The sequence below is a fragment of the Mustela putorius genome, unplaced genomic scaffold (assembly GCF_011764305.1).
Source record: "Mustela putorius furo isolate JIRA1106 unplaced genomic scaffold, ASM1176430v1.1 tig00000682_pilon_pilon_pilon, whole genome shotgun sequence".
Taxonomy (NCBI): domain Eukaryota; kingdom Metazoa; phylum Chordata; class Mammalia; order Carnivora; family Mustelidae; genus Mustela; species Mustela putorius.
This window is the reverse complement of record NW_025421443.1, coordinates 2,703,306-2,730,248: the sequence shown is the minus strand read 5'-3', so window position 1 is coordinate 2,730,248 and position 26,943 is coordinate 2,703,306. Positions and strand designations below refer to the sequence as shown.

The following is a 26,943-nucleotide window of genomic DNA, read 5'->3' as shown; positions in this document are numbered from 1 at the left end:
TCATGAATTTGTTGTTTAGCTGCAAGTGGAGACTATGATCCCATCTGAAGGCTTACTGAGGGGTAGGAGGATCTACTTCCAAATGCATGCACATGGGTGTTGGTAGGCCTAGGTTCTCCACCACATGGGCTTTTCACACAATGAATTGCTCCCCTAGGGTGAGCAATAAAGAGTGCACAAGACTGCCCATACTCTCCTATGACCTAATCTCAGCAGTGGTATCTCACCACTACTGCCATTGTATTAGAAGTGAGTAGTAAATCCAACCAGAAGTTTTGGGGGCTATCCTCTAGACTGCCTAACCCAGACTGGCTGATAACATTTAGGAGTTACTAGATAGGGATAACTGAGCAAAAATGCATCCAAGAGAAGTGTAGTCAGACAAGAAGCAACGTCAATTTGTAAAAAAACAAATTTGTGCAAGCATTATCTCTCTTGGAAAAAAAGTTGTTTTTGTTTTTTGTCTTTTTTTCCCCTACTGATTATCGAAGAAGCATTTACTATTTTTCTTGGGAAATTATGCCATGAGGGATGATTTGCGTGAGAGGAATGTTTGTATTTTTAGGGTCTACATGAGCAAAGCATATCACAACTGGAGATTGTGTATTTCTTACTCGTTGTCATTTTATATGGTTGACACTGTACCAAAATAAACATGACCATAGGTAGGTCTTGAGGAGAGAGGTTAGAAAAGCTAGAGGTAATGCTTTTCTAGTATAGAAAGAATGCAAGTCATTGACTGTCTTTTTGTTGGTGTGAGATCAAATAAGGATGGGAAAGGTGTATCTTAGAACAGAAGTGTGTTTTTGATGTCTGTTTTCAGCATTATTATTTGGTGGCAGGTACCACCTTCTATCAGCATTACCTGGCTGTCCATCACCAGCACAGCTTCTGTCAGTGAATCACATAACCTTCTTACAAATTATTCGTACGTATAGGCTTTCAGGGCTTGTTGTGACACTGGAGGATGATCTATGGTAAAACCGCATACACTTCTTACAGGTTTGAAAGATGATGTAAAGCCTTACCGGTTAGTAAAGTATTAGGTTTATCTTTTATAACTTAAGTGCTTAACACCAGCCTAAATGTGTCAATTCTCAAAGTATAAGTTTGACTTTTAAGTTGAGATTCCCTGTCAGGTTTATGTATTTTATTTATAGTAGGTTACAGCCAATTAATGAATGTGATTTGGGTCCCTTATATATTTGCAAAATTTTCAACATTTGCTTGAGAAAATAACACAGTTGAGATGCTTCCAGCCACGAAATACCTTATGGTACTAATGGCTAAATAAGTGAAAACATACATTGTAATTTATTATGTGATCAAATTAATAGGGAATGTTTGTGTGTTTACTGTGCTTTTGTGTAGATTGAGTCATTTTCCTCTTTTCATAATATAAAACCATTGATTTACCAAGAGATTATCTTTTTTGATCACAGCGCATTGAAGTTAGTCATGCAACCTTAATGATTTTATGGTTGACTACTTTATCCAAGTGCTATGTTCAGCTATTCTACATTTTTATTCAAATTTGGAAACTGAGGCTAATCCTTTGGCTGGCCTGTGATCAATGCATCAAAATCATTGTCTGTGAAATACACATCTAACTCGTTGCTTTCTCATTGAATTATTTTACTATTTTAAAACAACTTTAATTAAATATATCCACTTCTAGGAATTTGTATTCCCTTTTATTTTCTCTTTTATTTTCTTATTTTTATTTTTTATTTCTCTTTTATTTTCTTATTTTGTTTTTCTGACAAGTGTTTTTCTGACAAGTTTATTGATGTAAATTCTATAATAAAACTAAAGCACCCTGACTTCATTAAATTTTACATTGTATTTGGGACAAATAACTTTAGTGACATAGAGATGATAAAACATAACTGTGGTTTCAATGTTAGGCATTGGGTTTAGTCATGAACGTAGGGGAAAAGAGATGAAAAGAACAGATGCTTACACACACACATTCACCCTTCCTTCACCTCTTCATTTTATTTTTAGGATTTTTTTTTCACTTAATTTTTATAAAATCATAGAATTTTATAGCTGAAAGAGACCTTAGGGATTGATCATCAGGTTCAAAACCTTTGTTTTACAGGTGAGGAAACTGAGACATAGAAATTTAAGTGACTTTCCCGATACAATTGGTAAAGAGGAGGAGCCTGAATCAAATCTAGGTTTTATGTCTCTTCATTACTAGATATTTTCTCATCTCATTTCTGACTTTCATTATACTTAGGCTGTCCTCAATATTTTAGTATCCTGTTTTATTTGTCTAAAAGCTGTTCCGTGAGAATTACGGTTTTTGTTTTGCTTTGTTTTTTTAATTCCTCAACCTCCATAGAAATGACCATTTCGATTAGTGAGCATGGAGTGTGCTGTGCCCCAGGGAGGTGGGTTGGGATATGGTGCTGTGGCAGTTGCTGATTACAAGGAGTTTGAGTAAATAGTGCAGTTAAGTAAGAACCAGTAATGCTGGTGAGAAGAATAATTGATTTTGCTTTAAAAGTTAAAACAAGTGAGAAGTATGATAAATTTATTTTATTTAAAGATTAAAACAGTGGGGTGAACTTGCCAAAAAAATTTAAATAAGGCTAAAATTCTCAGCTTTTGGATTACATTTAAATGACACATTTTAATTTTTGCATTTGTTTAAATGCCATTTGGTAAACACTCATTTTAGAATCGAATTACAGAAACTGGAAAAAAGCATCAGAAAGTAATGTTATAAATCTTTTTGAATTAAAAAAAAAAATCCTACAAATGGTATGCCTTTTAGTAACACAGACTGCTCTTGCAGAACCAGATCTTTAAATTTAATGAGTGGGTTTTTTTTTTTTTTTTTTATGTGTTTAACATACCTTGTGACCTCTTAGTACTTAGCTATTTCCCTTTTTCTTCTTAGGCAGACCTCCTTGTGGGCTTACCCTTTCTTCTTTCTCTACAGTGGTTGCCATTCAGTTTTAGGGGTGTGATTTGTTATCATGTTTTTTTTTTCTTCTTCTTCTTCTTCTTCTTTTTTTAATTTCTCCACCTATTGTGTTCTAAACTACTTTGGTGGTCTGTTCTTTTGGAAATAGAGAAATAAATACTGGGCTGCCCACTTGATTCTAAATGTATTGTAGAGAATAGTTCATCAGAGCATTTCTCATATTCTTATTCTGTAGAATAATATCACATCACAAAGATTTTTAAAACCTAAAGTAATCAAAATCTGATTGTTACTTTCTAATTGAAAATCTCTAAAAAGATAGAAGTAAGTGAATCTCCTTGTCTTTAAGTCTTTATAAAATTAACATTTTAGAGATAACATTTCTGGCACACATTTTAGATCTTTATCTAAGATAAGAAATGTCTTATTTCCAAATTCCACTGTTCAGATGTTTAAGAATTACTGAATAAAACTAACTTTGATAATGAATTATTTTAATTAGTTTATTTGTATGTCAATCCTCCCACATCATGTTTAACAGTGTTTGCTCAGGAAGAGACTGATGAAATTGGTTTGCTTCAAACAAAAGTATTTAAACAGGATTGCTTTTTTGATCCCCCAGACTCATTTCTATTCTTCCCATCTTCCACATGTATTTTCTACTTAAATGGTGGGTAAGCCATTCTTTATTACATAGAGTCATCTCCACAGTATGTGCTATTTGAATGCTTGGTGCTATGGAATTACTAAAAGCACTAGTGCAATTACCCTTTTCTTATAGAATAGCATTTTATTTGATGTTTAATTTGTTACCTAGACACATTTTGATGAAAGTTGCATACCATTTTGTAGATAAGCTTTGTATTAGATATTTAAGGGGACGCCTGGGTGGCTCAGTGGGTTAAGCCACTGTCTTCGGCTCAGGTCATGATTCCAGGGTCCTGGGATCGAGCCCCAAATCAGGCTCTCTGCTCAGCAGGGACCCTGCTTCCTCCTCTCTCTCTGCCTGCCTCTCTGCCTGCTTGTCATCTCTCTCTGTCAAATAAATAAATAAAATCTTTAAAATATATATATATATTAGTATTCTGTAATTAATATGCTTAAAATATGAATCTCAACAATTGCAGCATTGATTTTAAAGATCTAAAAAATTAACATACTATTCACAAACTACTTTAAAATTTTAATTACTGGTCTTCTAAATATCTGTAGTAGAAATTTCCCCTTATTAATTGACAGATTTATTTTGTGATACTGCCAAAGGAACTTTGACATGTTGAATCTTTCCGTGAAGTCTTAAAGTTTTCATTTCTAGAAACATTGGTCATGATTAAAGATGGTAGTAGTACTTAAGTGCCAAAAAGTTATCTCTCTTATAATATAACTGATTGATGACTAAGTATTTGCCTTATTTGCCAAACTTCGTTATATATATATATATATATATATATATATATATCGAGGCCAAGTTAGTCAATGCTTCTTACTTAATGTATTTACTAGTTTTTTTCTCCTAGCAAAAGTAAATGTCATCTCTCCAAATTTCACAGATCCTAAATTAATGAAAATTAGAAGCCAGACTATAACGACTCAGGTAATTAAATCCAAAATAATTGGATGTACTCAGAAATGAAAAAAGCAACATGAGATTATTATTTAAAGAGGGTTGAGAGATGAATACAAAACTACCTGTTATTGTAAATTACCTGCTGTGGGCTAGGTTTTCTAAACGTTATCCCCTCTAAATCCCATGGGGTAAGAATTATCTGTTATTGGGACACATGGGTAGCTCAGTAGGTTAAGCGTCCGTCTTGATTTTGGCTCAGGTCATGATCTCATGGGTTGTGAGTCCAGCCCCATATGGGCTCTGTGCTAGGCATGAGATTCTCTCTCTCCCTTTGTCTCCCATCCCCCATAAATAAATCTTTAAAAAAAATTATCCATTATTTTACTGATGAGGAAAATGAAGACCACAGACTATAGGTAAATCAGATTCTGTGTCGGAGTTTGAGCCAGATCTTTTTTCACATCAAAGCCTATGAGAAGAGAGCTGCAGCTGGGAACAACAATGGAGGTAATAAGCAGTGACAGAGAAAAAAGAGAAGAGAGCCAGTGATGAAGAAACAGATGGTAGATTGCCTTTGCCATCTGTGGGCTCAAACAGTTCTGGGCATAAGGTTTGGTGGTTAAGATTAAAGTCTTTGGACTCAGACAGACCTAAGTTTGAATACTAAATTTTACATTTGTCAGCCTAGGAGATCTCAGGTAAAGTTGCTTAACCTCTCTGGGTCACAGTTTCCTCAGGTATAAAATTAGAATAATAATTTCTACCTATTAGGATTATTGTGAGGATTAAAATGAGATCATATATAAAAGCTTTAACAGAGTGCTTAGCATAGAGAAAGTATTAAATGGTGTTTTTTAGTACAAAAACATTATTATTGTTTAATATTTTTATTAGGTATTATATACATAATATGTACAGAAGGAGGGAACATAGCCAGGAATTCCAAGCCTTAAATATGAACCAAAAAAGTTAAAAAGGGTATTTTTTCCAACTTTATTTAAAAAAATGTCCTCCATCCTTTAAAATTTTTGACCAAAAATGGCAAAAATAATTCTTGCTATTTTGGTATTTTCTTTGATAGAGTCTCCTACTTCTCTTAAGCCATAATGCCAGGCATTTATTTCTTGGTGATGATTTTCAGTGTGTATTACACTAAACCCTCCAGCGGTAATTTTTAAACTGCATGTACACCTAACAAGAACTTTTTTCAAATTCACATGCCTGGATTCCACACCAAATTTTTGTTTACAGAAAAGTTGTAAGAATAAAAAAAATAACTAGTATATACTCTTTACTGATATTCATCAATTTGAAAATTTTTCCAAAATTATTCTATCACTCTCTCTGTGTAGAGATAGATATTACTGTTTTGCACCATTTGAGACTAGGCTGCATATATTATGCCTTAATACTTCAGTGTGTTTCCTAAGAACGAGAATATACTGTGATACAGCCACTGTACAGTTACCAAATTCAGGAAATTTAACATTGATACAATATTTTATCCAGTCTTCAGCCCATATGCCTAGTTTTTCAGTTATCCCGAAAATGTCCTTGAACTATTCCTCAGCTTTTCTTTGGCTTCACAGCATTTTTGAAGATAAAAAATTGAAGATTAAAAATCCATTTGAGTTCATTCCTCTGATATGCCTCATGTTTAGAGTCAGCTTACATACCCATGTTTGGCTGGAATACTGCATAATGGATGATTTGCCCTTCTCAGGGTATTATGGCCAGAAGCACATGTAGTCCATTTGTCTCTTACTGATAAATATTCATTTTGATTGTTTGGTTAAAAACTATCTTCATAATTCTGGTAATTAATGAGTAATATGTGAGAAGATACTTGATACTTGGAGATGCTGTAAGTATTCCATTCTTTATTTTTTAAATATATTTTTTAAAGATTTTATTTATTTATTTGACAGAGAGATCACATGAAGATGGAGAGGCAGGCAGAGAGGGAGATAGAGGGAAGCAGGCTCCCTGCTGAGCAGAGAGCCCGACGTGGGACTTGATCCCAGGACCCCGAGATCACAACCCGAGCCGAAGGCAGCGGCTTAATCCACTGAGCCACTGAGGTGCCCTAAGTATTCCATTCTTGACCAGATTCCAGATCCAGCATCCACTCATAATTTTTGCCAGAATTATTTTTCCCACAATGATTAGAAAATGATTCTTCCAACCCATTATTCCTTTTATCTTAATATTATTAGTTGACATTTTCCTGTAAAGGAGACCTTTCTTTTCTCCTTTATTTATGTATTTATTTATTTATTTATTTATTTATTTTTTTAAAGATTTTATTTATTTATTTGACAGAGAGAAATCACAAGTAGATGGAGAGGCAGGTAGAGAGAGAAGAAGGGAAGCAGGCTCCCTGCTGAGCAGAGAGCCCGATGCGGGACTTGATCCCAGGACGCTGAGATCATGACCTGAGCCAAAGGCAGCGGCTTAACCCACTGAGCCACCCAGGCGCCCCTATTTATGTATTTATTGATCATCAGTGTAAACTCTTGGATCCTTTTCTTTTATATGATGGATTTTAACCTATTACTGTCCTTATTTTATTTTGATGCTCAAATTGTCCTGGGTTTGACCAATAGAAGCTTTTTCATAATAGCGCCTAACATCCCCTTTGACATTCTCTAATTGCTTTTGTTTTGTTTTGTTCTGTTTTGGTTTTGTTTTGATTTGACTTTTTTTAGCTCACTGGACATTCTTTTTTTTTATGTTTTCTTTTCTTTTTTTTTTTTTTTTTTTAATTTCTTTTCAGCGTAACAGTATTCATTGTTTTTGCACCACACCCAGTGCTCCATGCAGTACATGCCCTCCCTAATACCTACCACCTGGTTCCCTAAACCTCCCACCCACTCACCCACCCCCTCCCCTTCAAAACCCTCAGGTTGTTTTCACTGGACATTCTTTTTTTTTTTTCTTAATTTTATTTATTTTATTATTATTTTTAAAAATTTTTTAAATTTATTTTCAGCATAACAGTATTCATTGTTTTTGTACCACACCCAGTGCTCCATGCAATCCGAGCCCTCTCGAATACCCACCACCTGGTTCCCCCTTCCTCCCACCCCCCACCACTTCAAACCCCTCAGATTGTTTTTCAGAGTCCATAGTCTCTCATGGTTCACCTCCCCTTCCAATTTCCCCCAACTCCCTTCTCCTAACTCCCCATGTCCTCCATGCTACTTGCTATACTCCACAAATAAGTGAAACCATATGATAATTGACTCTCTCTGCTTGACTTCTTTCACTCAGCATAATCTCTTCCAGTCCCGTCCATGTTGCTACAAAAGTTGGGTATTCATCCTTTCTGATGGAGGCGTAATACTCCATAGTGTATATGGACCACATTTTCCTTATCCATTCGTCCATTGAAGGGCATCTCGGTTCTTTCCACAGTTTGGCGACCATGGCCATTGCTGCTATAAACATTGGGGTACAGATGGCCCTTCTTTTCACTACCTCTGTATCTTTGGGGTAAATACCCAGGAGTGCAATGGCAGGGTCATAGGGAAGTTCTGTTTTTAATTTCTTGAGGAATCTCCACACTGTTCTCCAAAGAGGCTGCATTCCCACCAACAGTGGAAGACGGTTCCCCTTTCTCCACATCCCCTCCAACACATGTTGTTTCCTGTCTTGCTAATTTTGGCCGTTCTAATTGGTGTAAGGTGATATCTCAATGTGGTTTTAATTTGAATCTCCCTGATGGCTAGTGATGATGAACATTTTTTCATGTGTCTGATAGCCATTTGTATGTCTTCATTGGAGAAGTGTCTGTTCATATCTTCTGCCCATTTTTTGATATGATTATCTGTTTTGTGTGTGTTGAGTTTGAGGAGTTCTTTATAGATCCTGGATATCAAACTTTTGTCTGTACTGTCATTTGCAAATATCTTCTCCCATTCTGTGGGTGGCCTCTTTGTTTTCTTGACTGTTTCCTTTGCTGTGCAGAAGCTTTTGATTTTGATGAAGTCCCAAAAGTTTATTTTGGCTTTTGTTTCCTTTGCCAAGGAAAGAAGTTGAAAGAAGTTGCTGTCTTGAAAGCTATCTTGAAAGAATTTGCTGTGGCTGATATCGAAGAGATTACTACCTATGTTCTCCTCTAGGATTCTGATGGATTCCTATCTCACGTTGAGGTCTTTTATCCATTTTGAGTTTATCTTTGTGTACGGTGTAAGAGAATGGTCACGTTTCATTCTTCTACATATAGCTGCCCAGTTTTCCCAGCACCATTTATTGAAGAGACTGTCTTTTTTCCACTGTATATTTTTTCCTGTTTTGTCAAAGATTATTTGCCCATGGAGTTGAGGGTCCATATCTGGGCTCTTTACTCTGTTCCACTGGTCTATGTTTCTGTTTTTATGCCAATACCATGCTGTCTTGGTGATCACAGCTTTGTAGGAAAGCTTGAAATCAGGTAACATGATGCCCCCAGTTTTATTTTTGTTTTTCAACATTTCCTTAGTGATTCGGGGTCTCTTCTGGTTTCAAACAAATTTTTGGATTATTTGCTCCAGCTCTTTGAAGAATACCGGTAGAATTTTGATTGGACTGGCATTAAAAGTATAGATTGCTCTAGGCAGTATAGACATTTTAACAATATTTATTCTTCCCATCCAAGAGCATGGAATGGTCTTCCATCTTTTTGTGTCTTCTTCAACTTCTTTCATGAGTGTTCTGTAGTTCCTTGAGTACAGATCTTTTACCTCTTCACTGGACATTCTTTTTTTTTTTTTTTTAAAGATTTTATTTATTTTATTTGACAGACAGAGATTACAAGTAGGCAGAGAGGCAGGCAGAGAGAGAGAGAGAGAGAGAGGAGGAAGCAGGCTCCCTGCTGAGCAGAGAGCCCGATGCGGGACTCGATCCCAGGACCCTGAGATCATGACCTGAGCCGAAGGCAGCGGCTTAACCCACTGAGCCACCCAGGCGCCCTTCACTGGACATTCTTAATCTGCACTTAAGAAACACTGCCTTTAGGATTTTTTGGTATCCCTTGAGGGGGTCCCAAGTAGACTAGAAAGGTTAACGTTGGGAGAAAGAAGTATCTTTTTGCCATATTTATATGTTACAGAGCTTCAGTTGGTTCCTTGTCTAAGCAAACTCTCAAAAATGTATAATATTGGGGTGCCTGGATGGCTCAATGGGTTAAACCTCTTCCTTCGGCTCAGGTCATGATCTCAGGGACCTGGGATCAAGCCCCACATCAGGCTCTCTGCTCATCAGGGAGCCTCCTTCCCCCTCTCTCTCCGCCTGCCTACTTGTAATCTCTCTCTCTCTCTGTGTCAAATACATAAATAAAATCTTTAAAAAAAAATGTAATATGTAGAGTTTATGATTTTGTTTGTTAGATTAAGATTAAAATTAACTTGTTAGCTTTTGTCAAAGAATCACTGGATGAAATCAGCAAAAAATAAGCCAAGCAATCCTTGTGCAAATGCTTCAGGCACACTTTAATGATTGAACTTTGCATCTTTAAGACAGTAACATGTTGAATTGTAGGTACACCTGTATAGAGCTGGTAGCCCTTGCTTTAGGATGAATGGTTTGATAGCCATTATGCTGGGCCACTATAAATGTTAGAAAAGAAGGGGAGTCTTTTCTCTAGGGTTCAATTTCTTTAGAGGAAACCCTTTTTCATTCAACCTGGATAAGGGAAAGGGGTTAGAGGATATGTCTAATAATTTTAGACACTTTATTCTTTTGTTTTGTCATCCCATATTATTTCATTTAATTTTCATAAAGATTGTAAAGAGGGAAATAGTGACCCAGTAATCCCTTGATTTTTGTTTCTCATTTTAGTCTCATTTATTTCCATACTTATACTCTTTGGACCCCTAAAAGCCTTTTGAGGATCCTCTAAGGTACATAAGCTTCTGCTTAACTTTCTGCACTATTCCATACTCTTTCTGCTTTTTCTTCAAGGCTTCTTTAGTAACCACTACTCCTTCCACTTTCATATGACAGAAATCTAATGGAATGTTTTGTCCACTCAGCAGCCTATTTTCCCCTCTCTTTTAGGCTTAAATTTTCCCTTTTTAAAAATTTCTTTTCTCTCATCTTAATAGGAAGAAAAAGTGATTAAATATATGTGCTCAATCTTAAAATTTTAACAAGAAGCTAAGAATTGACTGTAAAAGATTTTTCTAAAACCGAGTTAGAATATATTTTTTTATCTACTATTGTCTAATAGGTAGCTCATAAATCATGTTAATGAGATGGTATGCTACCATTTATTTTTATCCTGGTCCTGGCTTAAGACTTATTCCTGAAATCACATTAGCATGGATCAAAATAATTTTATGGCTTAAGACTATTAAAATCAAGCTATGTAATACTGAAGGAGCTTTCTCAAAAGGAAAAGCACCATATATACATCATAACCTGGAAGTAACATGCCTAAAATATTGTCAGGTAGAGGTGAGGCACATCATTAGAAGTGATAGTGCCTGTTTGCTCCATAAATGGACCTTTAGCTAAGCAAGAAGATTTATTCACTTTTATTGATAATATTTTTCAAAGACTGTTTATTTTTGAAAAATGCTGGAATCCTCCTAACGTCATGTTAATTTCCATTTATGTTATCCCAGCTACTGTGCCATGGTAGCATTAGAGTTTAGGAACACAAAGTTAAATTTGAAATGTAAGATAATAAACAAAAATAATAAATTCCTTATGCATGGGATCAAATTAATAAAGTAGCTGTCTCTTTCAGCTAATATGACATATTTATACACACTGCCGCTGAGTTTTCAAAGCTGTTCAGTCACATTACCCATCCCATAACCAGTAGTTCCAAGTCTTTTGAGTCTTCTATCCATGTGAGACATTTGCATATACATGTACTTATATACATGAGTAGTTGTGCAAGTAGTACAGAATTGAATATAAATATTTGGCCCTTGCACAAAAACAGAATGTAGTAGCTCTGAGACATAGGGAGCATTACTTGATTACCATTGAAAATGAAAATTAATTAAATTGAAAGACATGTTCACATAATTCCAGGAAAATAGACATTCTTGCATAACATTCATTTCCATGTTTGGCCACTGTTTTATTTGAAATTCTTCATCCAATTTAAAAAGGCGTTCTGAGATATTTATTTATTTATTTATTTGCATTACTCATTCTCTGGAAAAACAGAAATTTAAACTTACTAAATAGTATCTAAATCTTCGTTTATCATTCTGCAAAATAAGAAAATATAGCATCCTAATTGCCTTGTTTCTTTTTCTGATAATTTTTTCTTTTCTCTGGAAGAAAGAATTTCAACTTTAAAATCTTGTGTGGAATTTTTGTTAGAATAATTTCTTCTCTGTAATCTACATAATTATGAAATTTTAATTTATTTCCATCAGCTGAGAAATAATGAAGCACGGTTTCTAACTTTGGAGACCAAGAGAAAATATCTTTGGTTTCATTTTGAAGGTCCTTAGCATTTTATAAATCCTCCGAACACGATAAACTTTAAATAAAATAAATTCAAATTTGGAGGAAAAGGCATCAGATATTTTAAATTGTATTCATTACAGTCGATCTTCCTTATTTGCAGATTTTGTATTTGTGAAGTCTTGTACTCACTAAAATTTATGTTTTTATACCCCAAATCAATACTTTTAGCACTTTCACAGTCATTCTCTGACATACACAGACAGACCTGCAGAAAATTTGTGTCTCTGATGTGCTGTTCTTGCATAAGGTCAAATAAGGCGATGGCTCTGCTCTCTTGTCTTAGATCTCATATAGTGAACAAGTGTCCTTTTTGTAATCTATTTAGTGGCACATTTTTTACATTTTTGTGCATTTTTTGTTGATGATTTCACCGTTTTAAATGGCCCCACGCTTACTGCTGAAGTGCTGTCTAGCGTCCTAAGTGCAAGAAGGCTGTGATGGTTCTTTAGAGAGAAAATACCTGTGTCAGATGAGCTCTGATCAGGTTTGCTGAGTTCAGTGATAATGAATCTACAATGTATATTAAACAAGATATCTTTAAACAGAAATGTGCATAAAACAAAATTATGTATTAATGAGTTGGCAAAAATGTGGCCAGAACCTTGCAGGAACCTAACCCCATGTATCTCCTGGGAATAATGGTTCAGTATTGGCTAATTCACTGTAGTGACTTTATAGAACATAACTACCAGGAATTACAAGGATTAACCATATTTCTTTTATTTGTACACTAAACAGACTAACTATGCTCTAAAGAGTACAGTTTCCTAGAAGTATCTATATTCCTCAATTTGTTTTGAGTGAACAGATTATCGGCATTGATTTTATCACAAAAATCCATACTTACAACAAAGTATTTATTTCAAATACAAAAAAAAATTCTTTTGAGTTTAGTATTTTTTTTCAGTTTGAAACTCTGTATATTCAATGATTCCACTATGCAGCTTGATATTTATTGGACTGAATTCCTGGCACAAATGACAGAGAGTACTGTATGTTTTATGATGTTATGTTTTAATGCTGAAAATCTTTATACTAAGATTTTTATTAAAACTTTAATAGAAATCTGAAGATTTTATACTTTGAAGTCAGATTTTTATTGATTCAGTTCAAAAACCTATTTTCAAGAATTTTGAAATCATGTAAGACCCCAGCATGAAACTCTATCATATTTTATATCTCTTAGAGACAGATGCTGACTCATTACTAATAATAACATAAGGATCTGTTTCATGCCATTCTTATTGGCATAAGACATGCTGCAGTTTTAAAATTCTGTGGAACATAATACAGGCTTTTTGGTTTTTCAGGTTTGGGTTTATCTGGTTGATTGGTTGGTTTGGTCATCAGTACGAAAGAATGGGATTTATGAGTGAAAGAATAACCATGGCTGATCAAGTATCAATATGAACAAATGAATTTATTCAGCAGGCATAACATCTAGATAACTGAAGTATCATTAAACTTTACCAAAGTTCTTCTCATTTTCATTTTATGAAAATATGATCTTGTCACAACAAATAGCCAATATTGTCATAGCTGTGAGATGAACTTTATATGCATTATTTCATTCAATTCAACAACCTTTTGAACTGTAGGTATTATTATTATGTAATATGCAAATGATCCCATTACATATGAAGAAACTAAATCTTAGAAAAGTCGAATTCCCCAAGATCCTGTAAATAATAACCACTGGAGTCAGGATTTAAACTCAAGTCTGTTTGATTTCAGAGTCCACAACATTGTTCTCTTTCCATGACTTCCTATACAGCTTCTGCAGTGGATGGCATGTCATTTTAAGAATTTTATCACTTTTCTGACAGTTCCACCCACATTCCACATTCCTGTTACTGTAAGGAGAATGGGGATGGAACTCTTTATACACCCTTTCCTTTCCCCAGAGCGTAATTTTTTAATATTAATCTTCCTCAAGTGGTTTATCATACTTTGTTTTTGCCCAGTATGAAGAACTGCTTTAAAGGGAAAAGGATATTCTAAAAAGGCAATTTGTGGTGTTATTCATCAGTAGGAAAATAGAAACTGCAGTTTCCTTTGTCTAAATTATGTGTATATGAACCTCAAACTTCCACCCTCCCCATCAAGGTTTTGTTGTCCCCCCCACCCACCAAGAGCCAGCTGCTAGCTTTACCTCTTTCTACCTGCCGGATGCTTTCTGAATCACATTATCCAGTGCTCAACTTAAGTGATCCCCATTAAAGTCCAGAGCCTAGGGATATCACCCTGATTCTGTGTTCCCTAGCAACATCTCTGAGAATAACAACAGCTGCTTAACCAGAAAGATGCTGCAGGGGAAATATACAGAAATTGATATTAAATGCTTTAAATCTTGAGACTTCAAACATTATAGTTACCATGTTGTATTATTTACCTTTAGTGATAAAAAAACAAAAGAGAAAACTAAATGTGATCATCAAAAAAAAGGACAAGATATGCTGAATGACCTTAGCAAGCAAGGTGATTCTAGATATTTTCTTGCTATGATAAACAGGGAAATAGCCATGATAGAAATAACATACCTTTCTTTATGATTTTGAATATTTAAAGTTACATTTGTGTCCATTAAATTATACTTATGTTGTAATATGACATGGCATTGTTTAAACACTTAGCAAACTTAAAATTCCTTACAAATTTTTGTTGATATTCTTTATTTTTTGTTAATCATTTTTACTCTCTCTGTAATTTGCCTTTTCCATCCAGAATGTCAAATAATTGGATTCAAACATTATGTAGCCTTTCCAGATCATTTTCTTTCTCTCAGTAATATCCATTTGTTTCCTCCATGTCTTTTCAGGACTTCCTAAGCTCATTTCTTTTAGTTCTAAATATTTCATTGTATGGATGTACCAAGGTTTATCAATTGGCGTATTGAAAAAAATCTTGGTTGCTTACAAGTTTTGGTAGTTAGATTAAAGATGTTACAGACATTTGTTTACAAATTTTTATGTGGACAAAAGTTTTCAACTTATTCGGGTAAATACTAAGGATCACAAATGTCGGGTCATATGGTAAAGAAACTGCCAAACTGTTTTCCAAAATGAGTGTACCATTTTGCATTCCCATACCTTTGCCTGTATTTGGTATTATCAGTGTTTTGGATTTCAAGCATTCAAATATATGTATAGCATTGATTATCTCATTGTTTTGATTTGAGATTGTAGAGTAACACATGATGTAGAGTGTGTTTTTATAAGCTTATTTACTACCTATATATCTTTTTTGGTGAGACATCTGTTGATCTTTTCCAAATTTTTAAGTAGGTTGTTCTCTTATTGTTGAATTTTAAGAGTTCTTTGTATATTTTAGATACCAGTCCTTTGTCAGATAAGTGTTTTGCAGATATTTATTCTGGCTCTGTGTCTTGTCTTTTCAGTCTTTTAATATCCTATATTAAAATGCAAATTTAATTATTATAGCCTAATCACTAATTTAAGAACTGCTACCGTTATTGTAGTATGTATGTTAGGGATAAAATATTATTTTTTATGATTTCTTGTAAAAATAAATTTCCCCACATTTAAAAACTACTATGGAACTATGTTCCTTTTCTTTGAACCCCCTATCCCTTTATACCTTAAATTCTTGAGATTCCAAGCAGTTCACTGTGAAGAAGAGTGAAAAATTATCCTGGACTGTCTTCTGTTCTGATCAACAAGTAACCCATTACAGTAGTCATTATCCGAATAATAGCCAATAACTCAGTAAACATACATGTGAAGCATGGCTTTTTAAATACTGAAAAAATAATATCTTTGACAATCTCTGAAATTCCTAATTTTTAAAATTTCTAGTCACCCTGGGTGTTTTTTATTTTCTTTCTTTTTTTGTTAGTTCTCATTATAAACAGTTAATTAAAACTGTTTTATAGATAGGCCATGCTATGAAATTTATTTTATGATTTTCTATGAAAATCAGTCCCCCTCCCAATTTTTAAATTACACACACACATATTAGTAGCCAACTCAGATTTATAAAACAAGAATATTTTGTTTGGAAAAGGGATCATGGAAGTACCTATATTAGTTAAAATCTCTTCCTGGTTTTATGTTTCTCTATTAATTTATTTGCCTAGGGAAAATTAACTTATTTTAAAGCCAAGATCAAATAGAAAGTCTAGGCCACTAGTTTCCTAACATTTGTAAACTAGCTAGTCCAGTATTTCTTAACAGATAAATGTAGAGCCGCTCTGGTTGGAGGTCAAATGAAGGTAGAGGAGGCTGGAGTACACTCTCTTCAACCTTTTCCCAGGTACCTCTAAGGAATCTACAGGGCTATATGGAGAAGAACTGGAAAATTAGACTAAATTATGATTTTTATTTAAAGTAACAACAAAACCAAATAGTCATTACTAAGCTATTTATCATGGAGTTCTAGGTGTCTAATTTATAAGGTTTCTGAATTAGACTTCAGGGCCTATGTTACATTTTATTACAGTCTACAACTTAAGTGTAGACTGGCAAGAATTAAAGGAAAAGCCTGTTTCACAGCTGTTATGCATCTGGGAGTTTGTTTAAAAGGGTCTAGCTTAGCTTAGCCTGAGTTGTGATAAAAAGCAGGGTCTAGAGGCCTTTTAACTAAAGTCCTGTGCTCGGATCAGAGCTGTATTTAATATGGGCCCATAAGTCCACATAATTATAATTTGTAAGAGTCTTTAGGACATCAGTAACTTTTAAATCTTACCATGTGAAAAATGATTATGTCACCTGTGGACTTTAAAAGTAGTTAGCAAACTGGGATAAAAGTGATGATCAAATCAAATATTTCTGCAACTTTCTCTGTCCAAGTTTCATACTTAACGATGTTCCAGCTATACTTTGTAACATATCGCTCCTTTTAAGGTGCTTTAATGAGGAATGTTAATTCTGGTAAATTAATGCTTCGTGTCACAGTTAACCGTACTACATTCTGGCTTTCTCTCAGGCTTGCAGATGGGTCAGGGGCTGTGGAGAGTGGCCAGAAACCAGCAGCTACAGCAAGAAGGTTATAGTGAGCAAGGCTACCTCAGCAGAGAGCAGAGCAGGAGGATGGCTGCCAGCAACATTTCTAACACCAGTCATCGTAAACAAGTCCAAGGAGGCATTGATATATATCATCTTTTGAAAGCACGGAAATCTAAAGAACAGGAAGGATTCATTAATTTGGAAATGTTGCCCCCTGAGCTAAGCTTTACCATCTTGTCCTACCTGAACGCAACTGACCTCTGCTTAGCTTCATGTGTTTGGCAGGACCTTGCGAATGATGAACTTCTCTGGCAAGGGTAAGTTCAGCCTAACATGTTTGATTCAGATATCTCTAAACACAATCATGCTTAAATGTTTTTATTACTATTACACACACACACACACACACACACACACGTGTATTATGATCTATTTCTTTTTGATCTTGGTTTGTATTTTAACTTTCTTTTCATTAAAACCCAGAAAGATAATGAGGCATCATCACAGTCAAATTTGATATTGGTAAAAGAAAGACAGTATAAAGGTAAATGACTCTACAGTTAGAAGTTACAAGTGAAGAGATGTCAGTTTATTCTAAAAATACAAGTTGTTGGGGTGCCTGCCTGCCTCAGTCAGTAGAGCATGCAACTAACTCTTGATCTCAGGGCTGTAAGTTCTAGCCCCACACTGGATGTAGAGATTACTTAAAAAAATAATAAAATATCTAAAAAAGAATACAAATTCAGTGAGAATTTGTAATCCAAAATTTAGTGTTCACACCCCTGATAGAGTTTGTGCTTCCCATATGAAGATTGTGTGTTGACTAATTTATATACTTCTTTCTGTCACAGAGGTGCTTGTTAATATAAACTGTGGTAACTATTTCATCTAGTTTTTATTTTTTCTAACCAACATTTCATCAATGAAGTAGGAAAATAGTAGAATGCAAGGAGATACTCTGCTTGCTGAAGTGAAAGTGGACTATAGAAATTATAGCAGCGATTATATCAGTTTAAATTTAATCTATAAATTTAAGAATGTTTGAAATAGAATCTGTTTTATGTATAACTTCAGTCTCCAATTACTCCTTAAATAGCGTCATATACTTGAGTCATAAATATGTTACCAAACTTAGAAGAATCGTTGGGATCTTCAACTTCTGGTGTCTAAGGTTTATTGATATCTCATTATTTCTAGTTATTTAAAACATGTCTAAAAACAAAGGTCTTTTTGTGACTTTAAATAATTTCCAAATGAAAATCTCATTGAAAGAATTAGTAAATTATCCAAATAACCAAACTTTAGTAAAAATGTATTACCGATAATGACATCTCTAACTCTGGGCTTTCTGATGCTACAGAATTACAGTATTAATTATATAGTTAATTTCTCAACCTCTAAATAGATAAAAATCATAAATGTCATCCTGTTACTCTCATTGTCTTGTTATAGTGAAGGTACTGTGAAAGTACTACTATTAGTAGTGTTTATGGTTATTAATTTCGTACTCAGTAAAAGAAGAAATAAAAATACTTTAAAACTTTAAAACTGGCTCATTAATTATTTAAAATTTCTGCGTTTTAGTATTTCCAGTAAACTTAATTTGTAATCCTATATTTGAACTCTTAAGAAAGTTTATTTCTAAGCTTATCTGAGCCCAATCAGAATGTCCTCTTTACCTGAGATTTAAATCTGGATGTTCATTTCTGAAAGAAATGCTTCCTTTATTTTTACCACATAATTATGCCTATTTTTATGACACTTGTTTTTTTTTTTTTCTTAGTGGTAAAGTGTTTCTATTTGAAATTTAAGGCCAGCTTAGTTTTTATTTTAGCTTTAGATGTGTGAAACATTTATTAATGTTGACAGGTTCTATTTTCACATCACTCAGTAATAAAAGTCAAAACCTATAGGACTAAAGCTTCTGCTAAAATATTGACAATTTTCTAAACAAGCTCCTAAACTCACTAAAACTCACTAAACTCGAAATCATGGATTTCATTTGGTTGGTAAAAATAATGCAAGGACATAAATAACTATTAAGATATTGTCATTAAATTACATATTTTACTCACTGTGCTCACAGTTTTTGATGTTACAGGCTGAGACAGTAACTTTTTCTTGTTGCCCTACACATTGTATGTGTGTAACATGAAATTTGAGTCAAAATCAAGAATGACTATCAGAAAATGATAACTATTTTAATATCTATCACTGTAAGTAGGTGTTTTGAACACACAAAAATCAGAAAATTTTGAGATAGTGTCATTAAAAGTGCACTAAAATATAATTACAGTATTCTATATCTCTAGAGTAATGTACTTTTAAGATTTAATAATCTATAGTCTAATGACCCAGAATTTCTAGGCATTGCAATAAGATAAAATAAGATAAAACTTAAGCATTCAAATAATAACCAGTAGCTAATGCCTTTGTACAAGAGTTGGACATGACTATCCCAAACTGCAAAAATAGTATGTTTTGCTATAAACTATTAGCATTTTAGGTTTCCTAGAATTTTTAAACAATCATGTATCACTGTGATGTTAAAATAAACAAACAAAAAAGTGTTCTGAAGCAGCATCTTAAAAGCAGGTACGCTTAATGTCATACCCAGCTTTTGATGTATGTACTAAAGTTAATAGCATTGTACTTTCTATGTTTATTTTGCCTGTTATCAATATATATATTGTTAAAAAAAAAACAACAACAACAAAGTTCTCCCCCCAACCTAACAATCTTTACCCTCATTCAACTTTACTTTGCAATAGATCATAGTAACTTAATCCTATTTAGCTTCTTGATTAAGATTTCTAGCTCTGGAGTAAGACTTCTTGGGTTCAAGTCAACTTTTTTATCTTTTATTGTGTCTGTGTTTCTTTATCTTTAGCACCAACATAACATTGCTGTAAAAATTAAGCAAGTTAATACTCATATAATGTTTTAAATAGTGCCTGACATCTAATAAGCACTGGGTAAATGTTTTAAATAAATAACTATCATTGCTATTATTAGTAGTAGTTTCTATTTAATTTCAAATAGTGCTCATGAGTATTATTAATCTTTAACTCATGTTTATTAAGTACTATCAGAATTGCTAATTTGAAGGCATTTGTCAATCATACTCTAGTAAACAAATAAAAAACAAGTACAGCATTAAACATTTTCAGCTTTTGAGCTATAAATTTCATGTTACTATTTTATCATGAGTATACATATTTAACTTAGGAAATTAAATATAGTAATGTCTTCTTGTCTGATTTTATCTTTTACAGGTTGTGTAAATCCACTTGGGGTCACTGTTCCATTTATAATAAGAACCCACCTCTAGGATTTTCTTTCAGAAAATTGTATATGCAGCTGGATGAAGGCAGCCTTACCTTTAATGCTAACCCAGAGGAGGTAAGTGAAGAACTTGCGTATTTGGAAGAGTTGAACTTTATTATGATCTTACTGCAGCTTTCCCATATAATAAACTTGCAAGTAAAGTAACAGGTCATTGAATATTCCTGTTCAATGAGGAAATGACTGAGAAGTCCACTAAGTAAAATTAATGCTATGTAACATAGTCATTTCTCTTTACCTTATCAACTCACATTTTAAATCTTTCTACCTGCTCATGTTGTGTGGCAGCTTCCGTGACATATATGCAGTCCTCTGCTGGACCTGATTACAATATGACTGCATTATATGTGGAGAGCACAGAATGTATATCAGATTTTATCTGCAGCATTTTCTTCCTGTTTTATTTTTCTATTTAGTAGCGAGGCTATTTTTATCAGAGACAATCACAAAGGACATTGTTCATTTGTGACACATCAAAATGTTGTCTTCTTAATGCCTTTAACAGTCCCTGTTGCCATAGAAACTGCTTATAGATTGGCATAAAATTGAATAATTTTATCAAAATATCAAAATATGAAGACCATGCTTTCACTGATTTTCCCCCCATTCTTGCTTTAATATATATCCTGGAAAGTACAGATTCTCAGAAATGCTGTTTTTTTCTTTTTTCCTCAGAAATGTATAAATGTCTACTAGGCTTATTTTTAGAAATCTAACAACTTATACAGCCCTCAGAACTACTACTTATAGTTGAATATTTTTCTGTGGAAAAATTTAACTGGCAATTATTTTGATTTAATTTTCAAAAACCAACTTTTTTTTATTTGTTGTAGAGGTATTAAAGGACTATGTAAATTATGCAAATATATCAAATATATGCATGTATATACAAATGTATGCATATATCTGCAAAATATATCAAGTTCTTTAGAGTATCTTAACTTTAGCTATATTATAATAAAAAAACCTGTTTCTCCCATGTAAAATATTTGAATATTGTACAAATACTGATTTTATAAATATGCATATAATACAGATGACATTTTAAAAATTGATTTTTACTTATTAAATACGATTTCTTAACTTCTCCTTGTATACAAATAAAAAATATAACACCATTGCAAAGCTTTACTGAAACACCATCCATTATCAATTAAGTCTTAGCACCACAAATATAACAAAATCTATATTTTATAGAGCCTAATATACATATTTAAATTAAGAAATCTGTTATCTCTCTACTGTTTAATAAGAGTTTTGACATTCAGATTGAATAGAGTACTGATAGTTAATTTGGAAGGCAGATGAATAGATAAACTGTCATAAATTTAGGTTTTATAACTTATCCCTTGATTGTAAATTTTTTTCTGCTGCATTTTATCATAAAAGACACTTGTTTTTACTTTACTTTTTGTCAAATCCAAGTTCTGTTCCTTCTAAATATGTAGCAACAGTGAGCATGTCACTTTTTGATTTTGCACTATGGCATAGCTACTCTGTACAAGATATTCTTCTACTTAACATATTTGAAGAATGACATGATTTCAAAGACTTCGTTATTCTGTTTGCTAGCATTTGACATTACTTGCAGCTAGTTAAAACAGTTCATATGACAAACTTTATAGTAAGATACATATATCGTATCACTCTCTTAAGTTAGTGAAATGATGCTTACTGGAGAATCTTGGCAGAATAGTACAGTATTTTACTTTAGATATGTAAGGAAAGGCAGCTGTTGCAAGCTTCAGTCTTATTATGCCCAATTTATTAAGGCATTCTGGTTCCTGTCATGAATTCTACTGATAATGAGTAGAACTGTCATCTTTAATTCATATCACTTGCAATGTTACATTCTAAGGAAAGTAATAACTTGGTACATTCTAAGGAAAGTATAACTTGGTAAGTACTGGTATATTTACAAAGTCAGAAAAGTTGGATGTAACTGCTGGTATTAATTATGGTAAGTAGTCATTCCTTGCTAAAGCAGTACCAATTTTTAAAACAGATTATAAAGCCATCATTTTTATGCAAAGATGAAACCATAGATAGACCCTCATTTACTAGAATATGATATGGATAGTTTTAAATCTCTAAGTTGAAAAAGCTAGATGTCAAAATGTGTTTCCATCTTTGCAGCTACACATATCAGATTATAGAATTCTTGTTACACCTCCTCTACTGTGTTTGGAGGAGTGGACAGAGAAGAAAGGTAAAATTAAAAGACCTCTTTTTATCTAACAAAACTTTTTAAAGTTTTTTTAAGTCAAATGTTTGCTAAGAGAGGGGATTGAAGTTATTAACTAAAATAAGATTTTTAGATCTTCAGATTTTACTTAACCATCCTACCTTCCATTGTTATTGAGAGTTGGCTGTATTTTCTTTTTCTTCACTCCCTTGCTTGACTTAAAGATATTCTGGAGCATTCCAGAAAGTTGAATTCAGTCTCTGAAAGGAGCTCTCAAGAGGCATAGAGCTGACTTGTGGTTCCAGAATTCTGATTCTATCCTTTTATGAACATCAGTAGCTTAGCAGGTATTACCTGATAACAAAATAGAATCCTATCTTTAGCAGAATGCACCTAGGTTATAAATAGGCAAAGAAGGACATTGAGATAAATACGCTTGTAGATGCAGAGAAATGAGGGAAAGTACTTTCAACGACTATATTCTATATTTTGTTGACTAACAGAAATAGTGTCACTTGGTTGTTTATCCAAGTCAAGCCTTCAGAATTAAAATCATGTAATTAAAAGAGTTATCCTAATAGATGTTTTTATATAAAACTAAATCTGTATGAGTCATACTTTAGCCAGGTCTTAGAATGACTCTTGTTAAGTTTTTTGAGTGCTAGAAATCAGGAAGTACTTTTTATTTGGAGGTTAATATTTTTCCCCTCTAATTGGAGCAGTATCGTCAGATGTGTTGTTTTGGGTTCATTTAAGCCTGAGAAGTAAATTAGTTTTGATGATATGTGTAAATATAAGTGTTTATTGTAAGCACCTGATATAAGATGTGTTTAATTGTTCAGTATTATAAAAAGTCTACTTTTCCATAATCTCTAGTTCTGTACTTATCATTTTGATAGCAAGCATCATTAAAGTATTATAAAAATAAGAATACTTACAGCCACAGGGAACAAGATTCTCCAAAGGACATCGTTCATGTCACGGATATGGGTAACCAAACTCCACAGCAACTGCTGGCAGTGGCTCATGGGGTGGGGGAGAACATCCGCCCAGTTTGTGGTACGATTATCTAGCACGCTGTTGTTATCTGCATGACCTGTGATCTCAGCTGTATGTAAAGTCTTGATCTTGTGCATGAGCTTGTGTACTTTGTGGCAGGTGACCACATTCTAGTAGAGGAATGTGCTAAAAACCATCTGTTTACATTAGGCTGTATTTCCCCTGCATGTACAAGTTACGTGTGTTGATTTTATTTTGCTAGCAGTATTATAATAAAATAATTTATCCGCTCAACCAATTAGCTATATTCCTTGAGCTCCATTTGGTATGAAACATTTTTCTTGATCTAGTTATTTTTAAATTTCGAGTCCGAAAAATTGAGGAGCAAACATGGTTTAATTTCAATACATTATAGGTTGTACTTTTGTTTATGTAAATATGTTTAAAAATTTTTTTTAAATAATATTCTCAGGAGACCTGGGTGGCTAAGTCAGTTGAGCATTGGACTCTTGGTTTTAGCTCAGGTCACGATCTCAGGCTCTGTGGGATCGAGCCCCTCAACGGGAGTCTTCTGGAGAATCTTCCTCTGCCCTACCACCAACCACACTCACGTACTCTGTTTCTCTCAAATAAATAAATAAATCTTTAAAAATAATAATAATAATATTCCCATTGGGATCAGTTAAAAACAGTCTTAACTATTATATAAACACAGTTTTCTTGCCTTCATAGAGGAAGACTCACATGCATGCATATAATTTTCTGCATAATTATTAGATTGATGTGGGTTAGAATCTGTTACAAGAAACATTTTAAATTGAACCTGTGTATATATTTTAGGTGGAAATGCATATGCAATTTATTTTCATAATAATGTATTCTTTTTGTTGTTGGACCAGCTAAAATATAAATGAGAAATTTGTAGTTTTCCATTTTTAAAAGGAACTCAGGAGTTTATACTCAGATATTAAATCTTACTGACTTTTTGCTCCAGTATACAACAGCAAAATGTTTATTACCATTACCTCATAGAACAGCAACAGTAATGAAAAATAACTTTTATTTTTATTCCTAGACATAGAAAGCCCTGATTGGTGTAATCAGAATACAGATAAGCATTTTCCAAATGTATTCTTTTGAATAATTATTCCACAGGTTAAATAACATAGTCAAAGGAGTTCCCAAGTCTAATAAATTTGACCAAGATAGGTTATGATTAGTGGGCTTATTTAATGAATGACTTTTCCAAGTCTTTAATACATCGTTGCACATTGTGAGTATGTGTTATATGTAGTAGTATCCAAATTTATTTGACATATTGTTAAATTTATTTGACAGTATCTTTTTCTTGTTTTTTCCCTTTAGTAAAGTAACATTCCAGGGGACACATTCTGCTATATGCTACTGTAGATTATCTGCATCTTACTATGTGTAAATAAGTATATGTACCTAAATGGATAGACACCTAGCTTGAATACCCTCTTGTTCACTGACAGTTATCTGATGCCTATTTTACGGGTAATCTTTTTTCTTTTGAAAGTCTATGAATTTGTATTTGTTCTCTATCCTTTTGTCTGATAGTATTATAAAACAAAAAAATTAAAACTAAGAGTTGTGCCTTGAAAGACTGAGAGATTTATCTATGTTCTGTATTTTGATTGTCATCTAATATGTTACAGAAAATGTTACTTTGTAAAATAAGGGTAAGACAACAAACCTGATAGGAATATTGAATTCAAATAATTACTTTTAGACATTGATACAGGCATTTATATCAAATAATTTACACAGATAATTTATCATTACACCCTTGATATCTCATTCTCTATACTAACTCTAGCTCTTGCAACACATTTTTCAGCAAAGGCTGATAGGCCACTAGGATGCTTTTAAGTTTGGCACATATACTGCCCACTTTCTCCAGTATGTATCACATAGGGTGTTTTGGCTGGAACAAACAGACAGTTTAATAATGGCTTAACCACGTATATTTACCTCCAAAGAGACCCATATGTGGGTATCCGAGAGTTATTTCAGTGATAGACAGATCTCCTCACAGACTCTCAAGGTGTGTTGTTGACTTCTGCTTTCTTTTGATAGTAAGTTGGCCACCACCACTCAAAATATCACATCTTGTATGAAAGTATCCTCATCACAAAGATGGGGGCAAAACAAAGAAACTCTCCTCGAATTTCTTATGCTTATTAGGAAGAAAAATCAGGAGCCTTTCATGTACTTCTCCTGATTTCTAATGGACATACTGAATCACATGAACATTCCTAGACCTATTGAGAACAGAATAGATGGAATTACTAATTGGTTTAGAGTTACCATGATTTAGCAACTGTGGCTAAGATGCTAAAGCAGTGAAAGGAGTGAAATGGCTTTGAGGCAGGCCCAAGCATCTGCAGCATGAGTTTCACTAGTGGGCCACTTACTGAATTTGTTTTTCTGCTTTTATTTCTGGGCTCTACTGGCTTCGAAGCCTTAGTACCCAAAGGAGGACTATTGATAAGTGGCACAACAATTCAAATTGGTTGCTGAGACTACCTACTTGCGGTTATAGGTCCTCCTGCCACTGATCAAAAATGACAAAAAAAAAAAAAAAAAAAAAAAAAAAAAAAAAAAAAGGATAAGGGTCGGTAATTAAGCTGTGGTTGAAGTAATGAAGCCTAATTATCAGCGGAAAATAGTTTTCCCACAAAGTGGGGAAAACAGAAGGATAGAAGTGGAACTCAGGAGATGTCTTCAAGGTCTTTCTAATATCACTATATCCTATCATAAAAGGAATTAAAAAAAAATCACATAGACCTGTATGGACAGGGTTTAAATCATATCACTTAGACTACTCAGATACTCACGTAGACTACTACTAGATAAAGAACTTCAGGCAGCTGAAAGGATAGCTCCATTCCCAGCCTCAGGAGTTGTACACAGATTATTCCAGGGTAATCATGATAATATTATTCCTCTTGGCTTGGCGTCCATGCTGTCTAATTCTGACCTGTAAGATTGGAAGAAACATGTGCAAAGAAAATTTTAAGTTTCAAAAAAGAGACAGAAGAAGGTAATACCATATCTGTGTATATGTGTACATACCTGTACATGTGTATACTTCTGGGACTAATGTATGAGTGTATAATGATAGGAACAGATGCATCCATTTTGCAGCCATGAGCGCTATTAACATAGGCAAATAGGAAGAAAGAATTGGGTCCATGAGCCTAACAACCTTGGAGCCAAAATACTTTGAAATTTCTTATTGTATAGGAAAGTAAATCCCTTTACTCTTTTGAATAGGGGTTCCTGTTGTTTGCAATCAAGAGCATCCTAATGCATCATCATCATCATCATTACATGGACTCATTAAGAATTTGATACGTAATCCTGAACACAAATTATTTTTATAAGAATAAACAGTGCTAATTTTTATTAGCAAATTAATTTTATCCCCAATTTGCTGATGAGAATC

The 26,943-nt window shown here is 33.6% G+C and overlaps 1 protein-coding gene across 1 annotated transcript in view; it reads left to right on the top strand.

Moving 5' to 3' along the window:
- FBXO8 (F-box protein 8) overlaps window positions 1-26,943 on the top strand; it is a 53,333-nt gene that overhangs the window by 1,356 nt on the left and 25,034 nt on the right. The window contains exons 2-3 of the mRNA XM_004766099.3: window positions 16,923-17,259; window positions 20,218-20,344. Of these exons, the coding sequence (XP_004766156.1) occupies window positions 16,931-17,259; window positions 20,218-20,344 (456 nt within the window). The 5' untranslated portion in view covers window positions 16,923-16,930. The remainder of the gene's footprint in view (window positions 1-16,922; window positions 17,260-20,217; window positions 20,345-26,943) is intronic.